This window comes from Struthio camelus, chromosome 25 (genome assembly GCF_040807025.1).
Source record: "Struthio camelus isolate bStrCam1 chromosome 25, bStrCam1.hap1, whole genome shotgun sequence".
Taxonomy (NCBI): domain Eukaryota; kingdom Metazoa; phylum Chordata; class Aves; order Struthioniformes; family Struthionidae; genus Struthio; species Struthio camelus.
The window spans coordinates 6464337-6482959 of NC_090966.1; the positions used below are offsets into that span (position 1 = coordinate 6464337).

An 18623-nucleotide genomic window follows, 5' to 3' on the forward strand; every position below is an offset into this window, starting at 1 on the left:
CTGTTACCAAGTGAATCTATTGGCAGCACACACCACCACGGCAGGGAGCTCTTTTACCACTGTTCTACTTGCACAAGTCTAGAAACTAAAGTTTGGGTACAACTGCTATCACCTCATAGCAAATGTCTAGAAATAAGCTCAGTGATAAGAAAGCACATTTTCAGACTTGAGAGACCTTCAGAGTCTAAAACAGCTCAAATATTATATGACCATATCACCAAGATCCTTTGCTCAATATATAATAGGTCACTGAAGCTTAGGTAATCCTGCACCGAAAACTTACCTAAGCCTTGGACAGTTCTGTCCCAGGGCATTCAAGATGGCATCTGTAATGTTAGAGCAGCCTGAAGCACACAAGGATTGTAACTTGTGGCATCCTCTGCATATTGTAATGAGACCATCATCTGTTATTTGCTATAGAAAGAAAACAACATGTAAAGAAAATAACTATTTACTTGCTATGTAAAGAAAAACAACAACATCACAAGTCATAACAAAGTAGGTGGAGGTGCAATGCAGTGCATATTTTTGCCCTCAGACTTCCAAGCAGGTGCTGAACTCAGGCCAAGTTATGCTTCTTTCAAGCAAAAAAGTGCATTCAAATATTTCACTGGAGCAGCTCAAACAGGATAAGCCACTCCAAAACAACTTGTGCATATCCTGGAAGTGATTCCACACACACACGGGAACGTTTCTGAGCAGGGCTTTTGAATAATAGGGAAAGATGGGACAACAGTAGGTCTAGAAGCAGTCTCCTGACTCCCTTTGCAACAATTGCTCACAAAGAGCTTCATGGCTGAAAGTCAAGATAAAAAAGCACCTGAAAGTTGTCACCCAGAAAATAAGGAACAGTTTTCTTTTTTTTCCTCTCTTCTCACAAACGGCATTTTGAAAATACACCTCAATAGTTTGGGACCAAAATCCGAACTGCAAGACACAGGCTTACAGTCCAGATTGCATCAAATTCACACCATGGCACAGTAACTCCATTAACCTTGCTGTGTTCCTGGACGCAGAGGGCCCGTTCCAGCCCTTTGCAGCCCATTCTGCTAACGAGTCTGGGGTAGCAACAATGCAGGAATCTGTTCCAGATGTTACCCAGCATGAGCAAGAGCACGAGGTTCTGGGACTCAGCATGGCTGTGCCAAGGAGCTACGTGGGACCAAGAGCAATGCACGCAATGAGAAAAGATGAAAAGGGACAGAGGTGGCCCAGGCCATGCATGTTTGAGGCCCAGGTTAAACCACACACATTTCCTAGGTTCTAGATTTCTGCACACAGCCAGATTCAATTCCCCACATAGAAAAGCTAGGGGCTGGCACTGCTTCTTTTAAAATCGCAAACCCGTAGACTGGTAAGCCTGAGTACTGGAGTAGGACGAAATGGAAGCCGAGTAAAACATGGTATTTTCAATTAAGGTGAACAAGGAACCTTACTTGTTTTCCTCTCCCTTCTGCCTGTTTGCCTCTCCCTTTCCTGCCTTCTGCCTACATCCCAGACGCAGTTCTGGCATTTGCTGCTAACAGTTTACTCCTTCCTTGCAAGTACCCAGTCTCAGATGGACGGACACCAAATCTCTAGTCAGTCTAGTGTTTGGTAAAGCTGCTCCTTAAACAGGACAGAAAAAAAGGACAGTCCTGGAGCCCCAAAAGCCTTGCCCACTTCAGTGGAAAGGGAAGGGAGTGTCCAGTCATTCACCGTGTCAGACTAAGTGCACGACGGTACGTATAAAAAGCTCATTACAATTCCTGTTTTGGCTTAAACATATATTTTTGGCACTGCAGAATAATTGGTTTACAGTCCTGTGCAGGGCAACTGCACTGCTTGGTTCATTTTTAAGAAGAGACTGGAGTAAGTCTGGCTACAACACCAAACAAACATTCCAGCCCAATGGAAAGAATTTTTCCAGCTAGTCCTGCAAATGAGTTTACAAGCCCTGTGGGCAGGGCAAAGAGACAAACAGTTCTGACAAACTGAATGCTAAGACACTATTGTGGGGGCTTATTCAGCATTACCAAATGCTACCAAAAAGCTGTTTTTCATCAACTATTTTTAAAAGTCTTACAAACTTACACCTGCCCTGCTCACACAGATGACAATGTTTCTGGGATAGAGTATGTTCTGCATGGTTGTGTTGATAGAGGGTCTCTAAATGCACAACGCTGCCCGAGTTGGGAAACTGTAAGAAGGCTTACTTACTAAGCATGTTTGAAGGTTTAAAGTCACCAGTTCGGGACAATGTGCACCAATGTATTTGAGAGCTTCATCCTCAAGCTGGAAAGAAAAATTTAAGAGACTGAAGCAACCTGTTAATACTTGGAGCAATCTTCAAAGAAAGCTTTGAGAACATTAAAACATCCATGGTTGGGATATCTATGGGGAAGGAAGGCAACACATCGCAGTCTCAAAATACACAGCAATGAGCGCACGTCCCTTTCTACCACCTCAGGGACAGAGTTCAAGGACCCACAGCACTAAGTTACTGATTTAAAGAAATGCTGATCTGATCCAACATGCATGATTAAGAAAGCAAGAAGTGAAATCAGAAACTATTTATAGGAATTCAGGAAGTGCTTCATTAGGCTCCAGTGAGGGCCTACAAATATCATCATTTGTATATTGCAACACTCCAAATCTCTCTCTCTCTCTCTCTCAAAGAAATGTTATTTCAACGTAGGGAGCACAAACACATCCCTGTTGCTTTCTGAAGATAAAAGTCTTCTATTCTTAAATCTGCAAGAACAGATGGCAAATAATTGATAACAAGGATGTATTGCCATCAATATTTCTCAGGAATCCATAAATTACTAGAAACTCAAGCTGTTTCTATAATCTAAACTATGAAAACAGGCTGAGATTGTTATGTCTCTGATCAAGTCACCTTTTTTATAGCCACATATACCTATCGTATGGATTAAAACACAACAGCAATATCAAATTACTGAAAAATGACTATAGCCCCTATAGCTAAGCTTGCTTGCACACAAAAATGTATTACTGCTTTGTACCCATAGCAAGTGTATTATTGCTTTGCTCATCATACTAACCTTTTAGGGCTTTCTGAGTGCATGCACAGAAGAAACATGCTTTTTGCAAAATAAAAAACAGAGTGCTGTTTACCTATACACAGTAGATGAAAATGGCATTTACTGACTCACGCTTAAGAAATCCCCACCCCTCAAGGAAAAAAAAAAAATCAAAATATATGAGTACTTTCAGTGTTTTAGGTACAAGAAGAATCAAAGAGATCAAGGAGATCAGTTTCCAGGTCTATCTTGAGGCTCTTAAACTCTCTCGAGTCTTTGGGTCACAGCTTTCAACTCCAGCAGGGTCAGCTTTACTCTTCTTTTTCAAGAACAAGATTCTGAGATGCATGTTTGCTCCCTTTCAGTTTGATCTGTTTGTGCATTAAAAAGACTCCACCCCATTTAAGTAAAGAAACAATAATTAGTCCCCATATTCTTTGCAAAATAGTGTTGCAAAGAGGTCTCATTCATTAAGAGTAATACTCATGGTAGATGTTCTTCGTGCCCTAGTTAATAATTGACATTGCTCCTTAGTAAAATTGTAATATAGGGAAGCATTTAACATATTAAATTTTTCAGTGATCCAACAGGTAAAACAGTAAGAGTAAGGTTAAAAGGAAATTAAGTTTAAACAACAAAAGGAACAAGTCTAAACAACAAGGGAGAACAAGTGTCAGCTATAAAAGTCAGTGCACCATTGACATTCCAAAGAATCAGTAGTACCACAGACCTTTCCATGCAGTCTCTTCAAAATGTACTGTCATACCTCAGGAGCCATACAATACACTTAAGGGAACAGTTTAACACTTCTAACTGGCTGCAGAGAAGTCTTTACACAGAGTCACATACAATGTGATTCTCTTTGACCAGCTAGAAATCCACACGACACGTAGAGGAAATTCTTTCACGTGGTTACAGATGAAAGTACTGTCAGGCTTTCTAAAAGTTTGAGTCTTCCAAAAAGGATGGGTACAGCCGTGAATAACAAAGTTATCCTCTCTTAAAAAATAAAATAAAAAATATATATATGCATACGCGCTATGTAAAAACTTTGCTCAGTGTGTTCCCAATGGGGAAAAAAGGAAGAATGATTTCACAGCTAGATATGCAATTTGTTCACTGTCCCACTACTCATGCGGAGCTCAAAGCCATTAAGGAATTTCAATAAAAGCACTTAATCTCCAACAGACAGACTGTGAATAATTTCAGTAATGCCATATTTCTGGAAACAGAAAAAAAAAATCTAAAATACTTCATCCCCATACTTTCAGTTACAGCAGAAAGCAAGTAGCTATTAATTATTCGACTGGAGTGTTCTCTGTAGAGCCGTACCTGTGTGCAGCCTTTCAGAAACAGGGCTTTGAGTCCCCCACAACCTCTCACCAGAGCCTGGATGCCATCCTTAGTCACTTGGTCGCACCAGGAGATATTCAGCTGTTCCAGCAGTGGGCATCCCTCACTTGGGAGATGAAAGGAAAAGTGGGTGGAAACTTTTTTTGGACAGGAAAGAAATTCTGTTTCAAGTCAGATCTAGGAAATTCCCATTTCTGGACTCCACACGGGCATAGGAAGTATACCCCCACCCCACAGGGAACTCTTCTTTGTCAAACATCATCTCCAGATGTGAAGAGCTCTCCAAAGGCAGGATCAGGAGCTTTAGACTCCTGATAGCAGGACAAAAGATGACCGATTCTCCCCTTTTTGGGCACCTCCCAACTCTTATACTAGGAAAATGTTTACGGGCTTTCTGAATCTGCATACACCAAACCACTCTCATCCGAATCCAAACAGAGGGCTGACTTCTGCCATGCTGCGTCTAACTTTCCAGGTGTCATTTTGTATTTGCAAATAGCTGCCCGTAGGTGTAAGATTCACACACGTGACTTGCAATCATGCAGAGGTATACATGCCATTCATATATCTGACACAACTGCAGCACAAGTTTGATCATGTGAAATTAGCAACAAGGATCAAATCCCAGGGGGGGGGGTGGGGGTGGAAATCATGCTCTAAGTGAAGCTACAAAATAATTTAATTACTCATTTGCTCTTTCAAATCTATGTTTTTCCTTCAGAGTCTAGATGCACCCTCCTCAGTATTTTTCAGTGATACAGCTGGGACACTACTGAAAAACTTTTTAATAGCTCAGCCCCTATTTTTACCTTTGTTTTTTTGCCTCCTTTTCTCTGTCCCAATCTCTTCCCACCAATGTCTGTCTTTCCCTTCCTTTTCTAGATTACTTGGCAATTCCATTTAGCAGATTTAAGTAGTTACGTGTCTCCTAAGCAGTTTAAAAAGACAAATAGTCACATGCTGATGTTCACCTAACTACGTTAACACTAGCTAAGCGTGCAATGGTACACTTACAACGCAGAAGAGGACTGTTATTAAACAAGCACCTAAAAAGGTGGTCTAAGACTTTTTCCTTCTTTTTGCTTCTCCCCCAAAACCCCTCCTCCAAAACTGTAATACAATAGACTTATTCTTCCACTGCTAATAAACACAAGGATGGATATAAACAAGCTTGAGGGCAGCTTTTACTGAGTCCTCCTCTATCTCTGCAAACTAGGAGGCGTAACATGTGAACGCTGAGCTCTGCTGGGGAATGCCTGCATTCTAATCACAGTTGCACCTCAAGCCTATTTCCTTCTCTGAGGCATATGAGACAGATGGGGCAATGGCAGGTCAAACTATCTGGAGTCAACTGGCGAATGTCATCAACGTTATCAGCTCCTACCTCAGTGCTTTCAGAGACAAGTTGGTTATGGAAGTGCAGGAAGCCAAATCAAGGTGCCTGAGTTTAGAGCAGAACTTACTAAGACTGGTACATGTACTGCAAGAGAACAAACGACAGTCTCCTGTGACACATTTATTCAAAGTCATACACATTTCATATGACATGCATTATATTGCCTACAGTACACCCAAATCTGGCCTTCCCTTAAAAGGAGAAGGAGGAAACAATATGTAAATGACAGGGGAAACGGAACATTACTCACGCATCTGTGATCTTGGTGCAGCCATTTAGGTTCAATACTTCAATATTTCTGCAGTTCTGTGCAAATGTCCTTTATTAAAGAAAAGGTAAAAAAAGGCAAAACATAGCTTTTTTTTTTTTTTAAGGTGACAGATTTCCCAATGTTCTAAAGCATTTGCTTTAACCTCAAGGCATGAGATAAAGTTTTAAGAAACTGTCTCAAGCAAAAATAAAAAACAATAAATAACTTGTGTTGCCCCATGTCTTGTCTTGGGATTTCCCAGCTTAAAGGCAAAAGTTTGTGATTCAGCGCCCACCACTACTTAACCTGTAGTAGAGGCTGATAAGTTATTTAAATTGAGGAAAACAGCTACTGTGTTAAGTTAAAAAATGATAAATTAAAAAGGCTTATATGTTACCGCTTCTGATGTCTTAAGTTAGGCCAACATCCTTAAGACCTCAGTTCTTAGTATTCGCAAATTCTGCCATCACAAAGGACTGGAAGACAGTGAATCATTCTTTGCATTGTGTTTAAGAGCAGAAAGAAGGCATACCACTACCTTAACGCGTTGTCTCCCACTCCTAGACAGCCACGCAGGCTTAACTTCCGCAAGAAACCCCCGCATCTTTTAGAAATATTCTCAACTACTCGGCCCTGTCGGAGACAGAAAGAATTACATTAAAAATAAAAAAAAAAACAAAAGTGACCTCAGCATTGACAAAGTTGAATTCAAAACTTTGCAGATTAACAACAGTTTGTTATTCTAGGTAAAATAGCGCTAAGAAAACAAAAATGCCATCATAATAATCTAAGACAGGGAGAGGGAGAATTATTCAGCTTCTGAAGATGGAGAGACAAGAAACAATTACCTAAAGCCAGAGCAAGCAAGCTCCGGCTAATGTTTGAGGAATTTCCTCCAGTCCAGAGCTCCTGGACATTGACACACACTACCCAAAAAAGATGAAAGAAACACCACCATTGCTGCACAAGAGGCAGCGAGATTTGCAAGTACGTACAGTGAATGTACTAAAAATAGATAAATTTCTATTCAAAAGGCAGATGAGAGAACTAGCCCATGAGTTCTACTCTCACAGAAAAAAAAAGGATTCAAACATTTGCTCAAGAGATCTCGTGCAATGCAGTTTAACTGCACATTTTCAAAGCATTTTCTCAGATATTTACTACTTTGAACAAAGTTCAAAACAAACAAACAAAAACAGCAACAACAAAAAATTGGTATCGCTGTCCAGTAACTCAAATGCCTTGCCCTCTACTCTATTTTACATGGCTGTTCATCGCAGGACAGAAAAGTCGGTCATTTCTTCAAGTACTAGTTGACATTTAAGGTCTCTATAACGATGAAGGGATGTTTTTTAAAAAAATCTTTTCCCAATTAAAAAATAAAATCAAGCAGGCTAGCTACGAAGTAATTTCACAACTGAAAAAGGGACACCAGCTTAACCAGATCTCTGCATGAGCCTCTGGTAAAACCCGGCCACTTGTGTTCCCAGGCTATGGGAACAACTCCCGCAGCTGCGGCGCACTGAAGTGCTGCACTGGCTAAAGGCCGACAGCAGACTGAAAGCCCAATCTGTGGATCAGTGTAGAAAGGCTGGAGAACCTGAAACAGTACGTGTACTTTTGCAGTTCCTCTAGCATGACTATGAATTCATATGCTTGGATTAGAAGATTCAAATACACTCAGACAACATATGGAATTTGTATCAATTGCTGGATTTGTGTTCCTTAAAAGCAAACAACATTTAGGACATGAGAAAGTCTAAGCAGGTTCATTTTAGGTTAGGTACAACACACTAAAGCACTTGGTTTCAAAAGGGAAAGTCAATGCTTAAGAAAGAGCATGTGTTTTGACGTACAGAGTGACGCTGGGAAACAGGGAGATGTTAAAACCATGCAAAAACCACTCAAGAATGGGGAAAAGCCTAGTTTGTATTCACAGCATTCCCCTCTCTCTCCCTCTCACACAGCCCACAGAAAGTAGCATGGCAGTGAAGTTCTACGCTCATTCCCTGTTACCTCCATAGACCAGGCACCATCAATAACTTGACCATACCTCTATGAAAGCAAATAGTTATATGGGTCCAGAACTTTCAGGGTATGCTAAGAAATTAGGTATTTATTACCAAGAACAAAAATCACTTGGTTTGCTTCCTTCAAGGAGTCTCAGGCCACTCAGACGCCTGCAAGCATACAGAAGTCACGGTGCTATCACAGGCACGTCCTTTAGCCACGTATCTTAGCTGCTTAGGTACATGGCTGGCAGAGAAAGAGTATTTTAACTCTTTCCCCCACAAATATTGTGTACGTTTCCCACTAGGTGTGAATCTTCAGGGATCCTCTGGTTTACGCCTAGTGAGTTAAAATGACAGACTCCCTATCTCCCCTCTCCAAAATATTTTAAATAGAATATAAACATCCTTATAAGAAACTTAGGGTTTGTCTTTTATCCCGTTTAATGCAATTTGAACTTTCAGAACGGCATGACAACGTCATCCACTCCTTTCATAGCTACGTAGTCAACAATTAACATCCATACTAGATATAATGAGGCATTTCCAAAGTAACATCTTTTAGGAGCAATTTTGATCTAGGGTCCCTCTGTATCATCTTCATTTATGTTTCAATTTTTAATATTAGAGAAAGACAGGAAGAGAGACATATTGCAGGCCACCTTTGAAAGAAAGGTCACAGTCTTAACGGTCTAGGTCTGAGCTTATGTAAACATTTGCTGAGTGAAAGGAAAAGTAGCCTAAGTTCTGCTATACATAAGCAATAATTTTCACAAGAACTTACCTTCCCTACTTATTTCTGTTTTCAGAACGCATATAAAAACGCTGCCCTTCTATTACTACCTTTAAGTCTTGATACAGATATAGAATTCTGTCCATTTTCAAAAGCTGAATGGATTGCCAAGACTTTAAAGACTCCCTGAAGCTAAGAAGAACTGAAATTAATGATTTCTATCTCCAGGGAAGGTAAAAAGGGTTACGCTGGGAGTATTAATCCATTCTAGGCTGTAATTACATTTTAACAAGAAAAATGGGTTTGTATGTCACTTAATTATACCTCAATATCCCTCTGGAAATCAAACAGGTCAATTCGCTGCCAGTTACTGCCATCCAGGGCCAGAACATTCCATGCCTTTATCAGGGGAAAAAATGTAAATGTGTTGTTAATATGAAAAAACGCCAGTGGGGACCTAGTTACAGTTTGTTCCTTTTAGAAACAACATTCTGTCTTAGATGAAAAAGCAACAAGTAATTACAGCCAACAAGGAAAACTGTTCAGTTACCAGTATCACTTGTTCAGACAAGAGTCACCTCACCTACACCGCACACTCTTCGCAAGTCCCCAAAACAGGCAAGTCTAACGTGCCCCAGACACTTCTGCGCCTGTGGATAGTGTAGACGCTGGGTCCACGACAGGAGGCAGTGCTGAAGTTAGGGCATCTTCACAGTTCTGGCTGGAATCTAATCCCTTAATCAGCATCACCAGCTAAATCAAGAAGAGTAACTCCTTACACCTTTAAGGCAGCTAGCAGGCTCAGTGTGAAGATGAAGGATACCAGGACATGGGCAAGTCACACGTGCAAAACTACACCAGGCACCTACACTGACAAGAGAAACAAAGCTCGTCTGAGGGCATGGAGGACTTGCTCTGTGGCACAGGAACCAAGGACTATGCGGCCAGATCCCATTAGAGACAGGTAAGGCTGTCAACTTGCACACCTTCTCTTACCTCCAGCAGAACAAGGTGTTCAAGGCAGTTCCACAGCTTGCTGCATGGGGTGCTATGTCCCACAGATGGAGAAATTCAAAAAACTTTGTAAGCTGTTCAAATAAAGCATCCAGCTCTTACCTGAGAACTATGCACAACTGCTGTAATGACAGTTTACTACCTTTAAGTGCTTTTTTTTTTTTAAAGGAGTGGGGGGGAGGGGGGCGGCAGGGAACAATGAGCTTGTAAAAAAAAAATTCACATACTATTTTTTCTATGAACAAGAATCAGGAATGGAAAGTTAATACTTCAGCACTTAAATGCAAAACAGTCATCAACACAATATTATAACCAAAATTTTAATTATATAAACAGCTAGATCTTATAACAGTTATAAGCCCATCATTATGAAAGAGCGCATGTATACAGGTGTATTTTTATGCTATACACATTACATGCACTAAGCTACATCACCACCACAATATACTAGTCTTTGTGCAAGCCATCTAAGTTCTGCACTTTAAATCTCATCGAGGATATTTGTTTTACGGTCTGGTTATTGTCATAAGAAAAGTAACAGCCCAAGTAGAAAAGAAACGTACTAGTGGACGCAAGTCATGACACAGTACATTTTAACGTGCCATCCAGTAGGGAACATTACATATGGCCTTTTTGCAGCTCTGTGTGAATACTTTACTCCTTTAGAGTGCATGCTGTGTCACATTGTGACTGATTTGTTCTTAGATGTCCTGTGGAAACAGAAGCGAATGACAAAAACGGGAGTACAAACGGAGACTGGCAATGATCTTTGACAGTCCATGCTGGTCACTGCTGTTGAACTGGAGCAGTGAATTTCAGCTCCCTGGGACATCTGTGATATTCCAAGAACATGGGATCATAACCATAGCACTTGGACATCACACAGGGTTTTTGCTGCAATTAAAAATGTTTAATTGCAGCCTTTTTATTATTCCGGGTATATAGGAATAAAAGCAAATCATCCTACAGCTTGACGCCAAGATCGATCAGTTTTGTACAGGCGTCACTCAGCACTGGGTCTGCCAATGAGGGGAACACAACTATAACCACCTTTCCATTTAGCCAGCTTATAACTCTTGCTACAGTAATGCTTCCTGTGTGTTTTATTAGAAGCGTGCAGGATAAAGTATCTGAACAAGTCTGGTAGCTCTAAATGACTGGATCGGACCTGCAGTTGGAAGATTTTTTCCACGTGTAATGAGTAATGAGGATTTTTTCCATGAGTAATCAAGCCAAATTTCACTAGCTGAAGCTTTTTTTTTTCTTTTTTTTTTTTTGGGGGGGGGGGGGGGGAGAGGGGAGAGAGAGGGCAGGAACCCTAAGCAAAAGACACACTTCTTTTTTCTTCCAAACTTGCATCAAATAAATCCAAGTGTTCATTGACTTTCTACCACGTAGAAATTTTGATTCACAAACATGCTACATCTCCACCAAAAAGCACAGATATACCGTTCAGATAATCTATGATACTTGGATGTAAGCTTAGCATTTTCTTCAGGGGCAGGCCTCCTGTACAAAGACCAGGCTGACTGGACAACTCTTCGGGGAAAAAAGTCAGGCACCTCTCTTTCATAATCTGGATGAGGCCTCAGACACTGTCAAAATGGCATTCAAACTTTGATTCCACTTTCACAACTGCTATCAGAAGTTTCCAGTATTGCCATGTTAATATGGGACACTAAAAAACCATAAGTGAAACAGTCTTTGCACAGAGTTTACTGGTACAAATTCTCCCAATTTGAAATGCAATGAAGTCTGGCAGCATGAGAATTGCAACACAAGTACAATAAATTGTTAAATTCTACCAGCAACGATAAAGAGTTCTTACCCTGGAAACTTGAGCACAACGACACAGAGTGACCACATCCAGGAAAGAGAAAATTCTGTAACAGAAGTGAAAATTATTTTTGGTTATCTGCATTTAAAACAAAGAGAATACAGAAGACTTAAAGGAAGAGAGGACTGGATACAGGAGAACTTCTTCATAATTCAGCTGAAAGCTTAACTGCAAAAAGAAGCGCAGACCAAGCAGTTAATAAATGAAAGCAAAAATCACAGACACTGAACTACTGTGAAATACTAATCTCGTATCTTTTAGTATTTACTGACAGTAAACAGAATGATTATTTATCTAAAAATCAAATGCTTACAGGTACCATGTAGCTTGGCAGTCAAACATTCAGTTAGGACAGGGTATGGCAGAATAAACAGGTATTTGACACAGAAGTATAGTTGTATCTACTGTTTCTCAGCAAAAAACACATCTAACAACTACACTCCAAAAGCAGGCAGCAAAACAATTAACAGTTAATAAACCAAAGTAACACCACAGTCTGATTTCAGTTCATGGCTTATTTCTTATTTTTCACATAGCCATGCTAAATACTAGGCGTTACTAACATAGAGGTGGGAGGAATATTTCGCTCTGAAACATTGCAGAGCGACTTGCACAGCGAGATGATTTGTTAGCATGCGTCAGTACAGTGCGTCTAGGAGAGACGCATTTAGGATTGAGCCGATCTGGTCACTCCTCCGTGGTATGTCACTCCTCTGGCCGGGCACGCCCAAGCGTTCGGGCCAACACCCTGGCGTTGCTGTCCTATTTACTAGGATAAAAGAATCAGATAGTCATACTTTGCAATGTTATAGTGGGCTAAGATATTCTATGTTTTCAACTCACGCGCACACACCCTTACCTGTGAAGGCATGAATTCCCAAATCCATTGAAAACTCCCAAGTCTATAAGGAGTTTATCAATATATTTTATGGTTTATAGTTCAAGCAATTATGTGCCACAAAGCAGAGATGACCAAACAGACACTGAAACATAATAAGGTCTCAGTCTCTGTGATGGCAATTCTAAAACCACAGAATGAAGTTTTTGCAAAGATAACACAAGTGTTTCACTACAAGAAAATACCTGCACATTTGCTTCGATATTTTAAAGTTGAAGAACCTCAGAGAGAGGATGTCAATGTTATGCTCCAAATGCTCCAAAGAGCTTTGGACTTTCTCAGGAGAATAGCGTATGCCTGGATTAGTAGTCTTTTGGTACCTGCAACACTTGATTTAACTCCTCACAAGACAGTCTGTGAACTTGAGAGGGTGTACGTAAGCTTTCCTATATTCTCCGCAGACTTGCCTGGGCTGGGAGAGACTTAGATATGAGAAGATGCTGCTGGCAGTGCGTTCTTTTTGCGTGACTTATAGGCTTGATAAACACCCTGTGTACTAATGCATTACTGAAACTCTTCTATAAAACTGTATGACGTATTCACCTCCTCCGATAAGTGCAAGGAATATATTTGAATAAATAGCACACAAATACTGATAAAACGGGGGAAGAGGTGCTGAGAACAAGAACAAACATCATGAGTACCACGGATAAACTGCACTTTGTCCTCGAGATAAACAACGAGGGGTTATCCAGGCTTTTGCTACTCACAGAGTTCTATATGCATGTTAATATGCCCCATATACGTTCTCAGATATACATCTATTAGTATGTGGTTACACACAAGGAGTAAAACCTGGGTTTTCAAATTTTAGGAGAGGACACAAGCAGGACTGAGACGCCACAATATGATAAACCTTTGCACGACCAAGCTTTCTGACTAGCAAGTGTATAAAAAGCCCTTTAGAAACATCAGTATTGGTGGAAGAAGAGAACAGGGGAGAACTGATAGAGAATGAACGCACAAGGCAGTCAACAAGCTGGAACTGTCATGAGAGACTACCTACTATCGCTCACGAAGATCTGACTTACCAATTGTATAGCATTCCTGACGCTCATCTTTCCTGAGCCCAGAGCTACCAGATGTTCTCTTGTATTCCCACACTGCCTAAAGACACTCAAGGAATTTGGTTCAAGATAGTTCTCGTCTGTTCCCTATGTGTTCCCCTCGTGAGACAAAATTCACAGTGACATGTCGAGATATACGTGGTTAAGATAGGTCTGGAAAAGAGCAAACATGCACTTCATTCTAACACTGCCTTGGGAACCCAGCTGTGGATTTCAGAAGAGAGTTCCCTACTCACTTTTAACTGTTGATTCAAGGGAAGACTTGTTCATAAAAATTTATTTATATGTGCATACATGGGTGCCCTGGGCATTTATTTAGTACAACATCAATGAACAGCAATACAAGGAAAGCCTAAGGACATGACAGAAGCTAGGAAATACTCCTACTTCTGCTCTGAATTCCTGTCATAGGACCAAAAAATACTGAACTCCATAGGAACAGCAGCTAAGTCAATAAGCAGGCACAATTTCTATATTTTCATTAAAATACTGCTTTATCCATGGAAATCCTAGGCTCTCATCCCTCTATCAGGGCTGTTAGGTCTCATCTAAATTCTTTGCTGCTTCCTGCTCCTCCCTTCCAGCCTACCTGCACAGTAAAAGGGAAGTGAGAACAGCGGAACAGCTCCCCACTCACCTCTCAGGTTAACATCTCTGAGCTTCACACAAGGGCCCAGGAGTTCCCTACTTCCTAAATACTCTTGGTATTGTGGGATGCATAACAACTCACCTTCAGCTTTTCACCTATCCCCTTTACTCACTGTATATAACTTTTACCTTTCTTGGAGAGGGGAAAGAACAGTTTAATTGCCCTAACTAGGCCAGTAACTGGGGTGCAAGTGTGTGACAATGTCTCATTAGGAAGTCCATGCACTTGAATAGAACTCAAAGACTTTTGCTATGAAAAGCTTAAAAACGGACATGCCTCAGTGTTTTCTGATCTTTTCTTTGTTGAAGAATATTAGACAAAGACTCAGTAGAATAAGACAGCAAGAACTACTCTTTCAGAGCAGTCACTACTCTGTTGTGCATTTTCGTCGTTTCAGAACTGGCTCCAATTGCAACCCTCCACAGAAACTGAAGAGAAAAGCAGAAACAAAATTAAAGGCTTGCAGGTACAATGACTTGAGCCAAGTTTTCCAATGCAATCCTAAGGAAAGGCTTTTTCTTCTCCAATAAGTTGTTGAGGAACAAAAAAATCCCACACAAGTTGCCCACATGGCCAAGCAATGGCTGAGCAGTTGTCTTCCTCCTACAGGAGTACCATATGGGTCACACACGCTGGACTTCTTTCAGCAGGCTGCACAGTAGAAAGCAAAGTTTTCCTGATTCTACCGTAATAGATCAAAAGGCACATAGCTAGAACGTTTACTTGTATGTCTAAAAGAGCATCTCTATTTTGTTTACAATCAACTGCTATACTCTTGCACTGGTCTTTTTACTCTTCAGAGCTGACAGCAAGAAAATAATCATACAGATAACTTTATATTCAAACACTGATCAAAGGTGAAGACAGACGAGTATTCCAAACAAGAACTGAAACGAGTTTAATCTGCTGAAATATCAAATTATTTCACAAAGTAACTCACTACGACCACAGCTAAAAGATGGGCCTCAGCAAGCAACCAGACACACTGCGTGAGGGCAGGACTGCCTGAACGGTCTAGCACCAGACAATTTAGCTACAGCACACTCCAAACCAGCAGTCAGATCATTTCTCAGCTTTCAACCTCTTAATCCACTCAGGATCTTCTAACAGACTCCTTGCTTTCTCACTGCTACTCCAATTAGATTAGAGTCAAAATTCTACTGAAATCCCTGGAAGTTGTGGGTTTTGAAGTGACCTAGGTTAGACCTGTAGCCTTCTAAAGTTACCAACACCAATTTATGCGAATGACCCACCATTCAAGCTAAATTTTGCTTCTTAATATGATGCCGGCAGGCTGGCCAGGAGGAAAGAAACGACAACCTTGCTGCCAACTCATTGGTACACTATTTGTTCTGTTGCGTCCTTGTTCTGAACCGAATTCAAGCTACTGAGGACTAAATCAACATGGGGCTTGAAGGTCAGACAGCAAAGCCACTGCCAATGACTGGATGTTCCAAAAGCGGGGTAAGAGGCAGCAGGAGGTGACACAGAGTAGAAGCCACTTAACCCAGGAGAGAATTGAAAACTGCTTGACCTGCCTCTAAACCAGTAAGGAAAAAGCAAACTCCCTGCAGCCTGGTCTGCCTCACCCTGAAAAGCATAAGCTGTTTAGGAGCCTGACCTCATGCCAAGAGTAAACCTTCTTCAGGAAACCAGCAGAGACCACCGTTACCACAAAAAAGTCAAGCTTGTAGCTGGGGTTTGGCCTGCAGTCAAAGAGCAACTGGCAGGCTGCCCTCAAAGAATGAATGCACCTTTTCAACAGGCTATCGTTAATGCCAGCACAGGGAAACCAGGGACATGCTGCCCCTTCTTGGGGAAGCGACCACAACCAGAGCCAGCGCGGATCACGAATTCACCTTTCAGAGTCAGCAATCCAGATGCTGCCTGAAGAGGAGTTGGCAGCAGTGAGTCAACGGGAGGGCACTGAATGAAATTCCACATTTTACTGGCTTTGCTCATGTGAGGGTATATTCATTTATAAAGGCATAAGCTTCTAAGAACTCAGCTGGCGGAAGAAGCAGGTACAACAGCATCAGGACAAGGATTTGTGACCCATCAACTGATCTCTCAATCCACATGCTGCAGGAAAGCTCTGGTTAAAGGGTCCTGCTGTTGGGAAAACAAGCTACAAATAATCCCGTCTCCCACTTTATCTATGGAAATGCATGATAAACATTACTGTTTGCAATAACACAGTAAGGCACAATATGACAAGACGACTGAAGCATGGACACCTTCAAAAGAAGGATTTCTGCGCACAGTCAGACCTCCTGAGCACTTTCTACATCCATCCCCTTCTCCCAGTCAAGAGAAATGTGCAACTCCAGGATGCTATATCTTATGGTGTGACAAAGGCTGTTGTTCACCCCTTTTATTCCCTCCTACTCTTTATTTCACTCAAGTACAGCTTTCCACTTTGCAATCACATACATGAGACATCAATGCCATCTTCAGAATGAACAAACCAGAGAACAAGACGTTACACAGCAGCACTGCTTAAACACATAAGTCTTTGTCTTGTAGACAGTGACACTCATTTACAGGAGATTCCTGTAGATAAATGCATCCAAGTTTCTCTTTCAAAGGCTGCACTGTCAATCCACACTAATTAATTTTCACAGTATGCTAACAGTGAATTCCAACTCTTAAAATCATTACTTATGAACTTTAACATTTATAAACTCCATCTCCTGATTTTTCCTAAGCTCCATACAACCCTGAACACTTGCTCTATTCTCTAGCAGGTTAGGATGATTGGTTATATGAAGACACAATAGACATTTCCCTACATCAAAAGTGTGCATAGTGCTGAAAACTGCTACATTATGGCTTGTACGACAAAATTCCTTAGTTGGGACAGGAAATTCCCTCTCACTGCACAAATCCTATCATCTAGCAAACTTCTCTATTCCTTAATACCGGCTACCTCCTACAGCCTGAGTGGGCCTACTGGCCCACTCAATATCATTCCACTCTGATCAATCTGCCAGAAGCGTTACCCATACTCTAATCAAGGCACTCTACTGGTGCCTTCAGACCTCTTCCCCTGAAGGTCAAGTAAAACCTCAGTTAAATTCCATCCCCCAACCTTGGTCCCCCCCCACCCCCCCAACAGATTCCCTACTTCTACTGCACCACGTATGAACTCCTTGCCTTAAGCGCCAGTGCTCCTCACAATCTGTCCCCAGGCTACCTAGGTGTCTGGTTACCTTCCTGCAAGGTCAAATCCTGCTTCCGCCGCATCAGCAATACCAGGTTCTCACCTACCTAGCCCCATCAGGGAAACTAAACCAAACCACACCACATCCTTTCAGAAAATCCAGAGAGGTGCTTTTTCACTCTTCAAATTCCCCCTTTGCTGTAACACATCCATACCGATGGTTCCGGGCAAGTGCTGGGTGAAGATAACTGCCATCTTCTGCAAAAAATTACACACACAACCAGTCTGGACTATTATGTATGCTACTCCATCCTGACCCTCCCATAGGTTGCTCATCTCTTCCAGCTACTCGATGCTGATCTTTTACACAGCAACCTCTGCATGGCATAGACAATCGTTTGCCTATACACTAGGCTCAAAAAGCAAATACCCATGACATTAGCAAGAAGGGCTTTAGAAGCCATACGCTTTGAAGAATTAACAGTTACCTCAGTTCAAGGATTGCTTTCAGACTGGAGTAAAAGAAACTGAATCAGACTGGAGATGCCATTACAGAGAACAGATGAGACAGTACAGTCAAAAAAAGAAAAAAGTCATTCTCAAACATTAGGGTTTTTTTCTATTCACTTTATTTCACAAGTCAGCTAGGAGCCATTTCTCATACCAGACTCCCCAGACTTTTTATTGCCATTAAATGCTGACAGTATTACAGTTTATTGCAGTGTAAGAATTTTGTTCATTTTAATAATTCAAGTTGCCACCTACAATTGCCTGTCACTGTTTACAGTCTAGCATCTCAGCTTAAACCATTGATGATCATGAACTTAAAGACATCACACTGATGACTGAAATACAATCACACACGATTGCACTACTCCTGCATTTGGAAAGGCAAACTTCAAAATGCACATATGTAAGGGCAGCATAGGGAGAGGGCAGAATTGTACACCAGGATCCAAAAAGTCTAATCTGTTTGATCTTTGCCAACAGGACCTTCCCTTCAGGTCCTGAGCATCTGGTTCCTGTTAATAAGGAGCAAGACAGAGTCTGCTCAGGCTTAACTGGAACAGGAGAGTCCACATGGATTTTTTTGAATAGAACACTTTATAGAAAGAGAGGCAGAATCCTATTCTGCACATTAGCCTATACTTACCATTTATTTTCATTAAGGATTTGTTTAGTCCTACAGTTTTTCCATCCATAAAACAGGCAATCAGCAAATTAATTT

At 41.2% G+C, this 18623-nt stretch overlaps 1 protein-coding gene across 12 annotated transcripts in view; it reads right to left on the reverse strand.

Annotated features, from left to right (window-relative positions):
• The window catches only part of FBXL20 (F-box and leucine rich repeat protein 20), a 45355-nt gene that overhangs the window by 10299 nt on the left and 16433 nt on the right, over positions 1-18623 (reverse strand). For 11 of the 12 annotated variants that reach the window (XR_011136267.1, XR_011136268.1, XM_068918875.1 and 8 more), the window contains exons 3-10: positions 11610-11664; positions 9092-9166; positions 6564-6658; positions 6026-6094; positions 5764-5859; positions 4359-4485; positions 2200-2274; positions 284-414 (exon numbers count right to left, since the gene is read on the reverse strand). Coding sequence is in view for 10 of the 12 variants with exons in the window: in XM_068918875.1 (XP_068774976.1) it covers positions 284-414; positions 2200-2274; positions 4359-4485; positions 5764-5859; positions 6026-6094; positions 6564-6658; positions 9092-9166; positions 11610-11664 (723 nt within the window). In the remaining 2 variants the exon portion in view is untranslated. The remainder of the gene's footprint in view (positions 1-283; positions 415-2199; positions 2275-4358; positions 4486-5763; positions 5860-6025; positions 6095-6563; positions 6659-9091; positions 9167-11609; positions 11665-18623) is intronic. The other variant, XM_068918882.1, reaches the window with a different exon arrangement.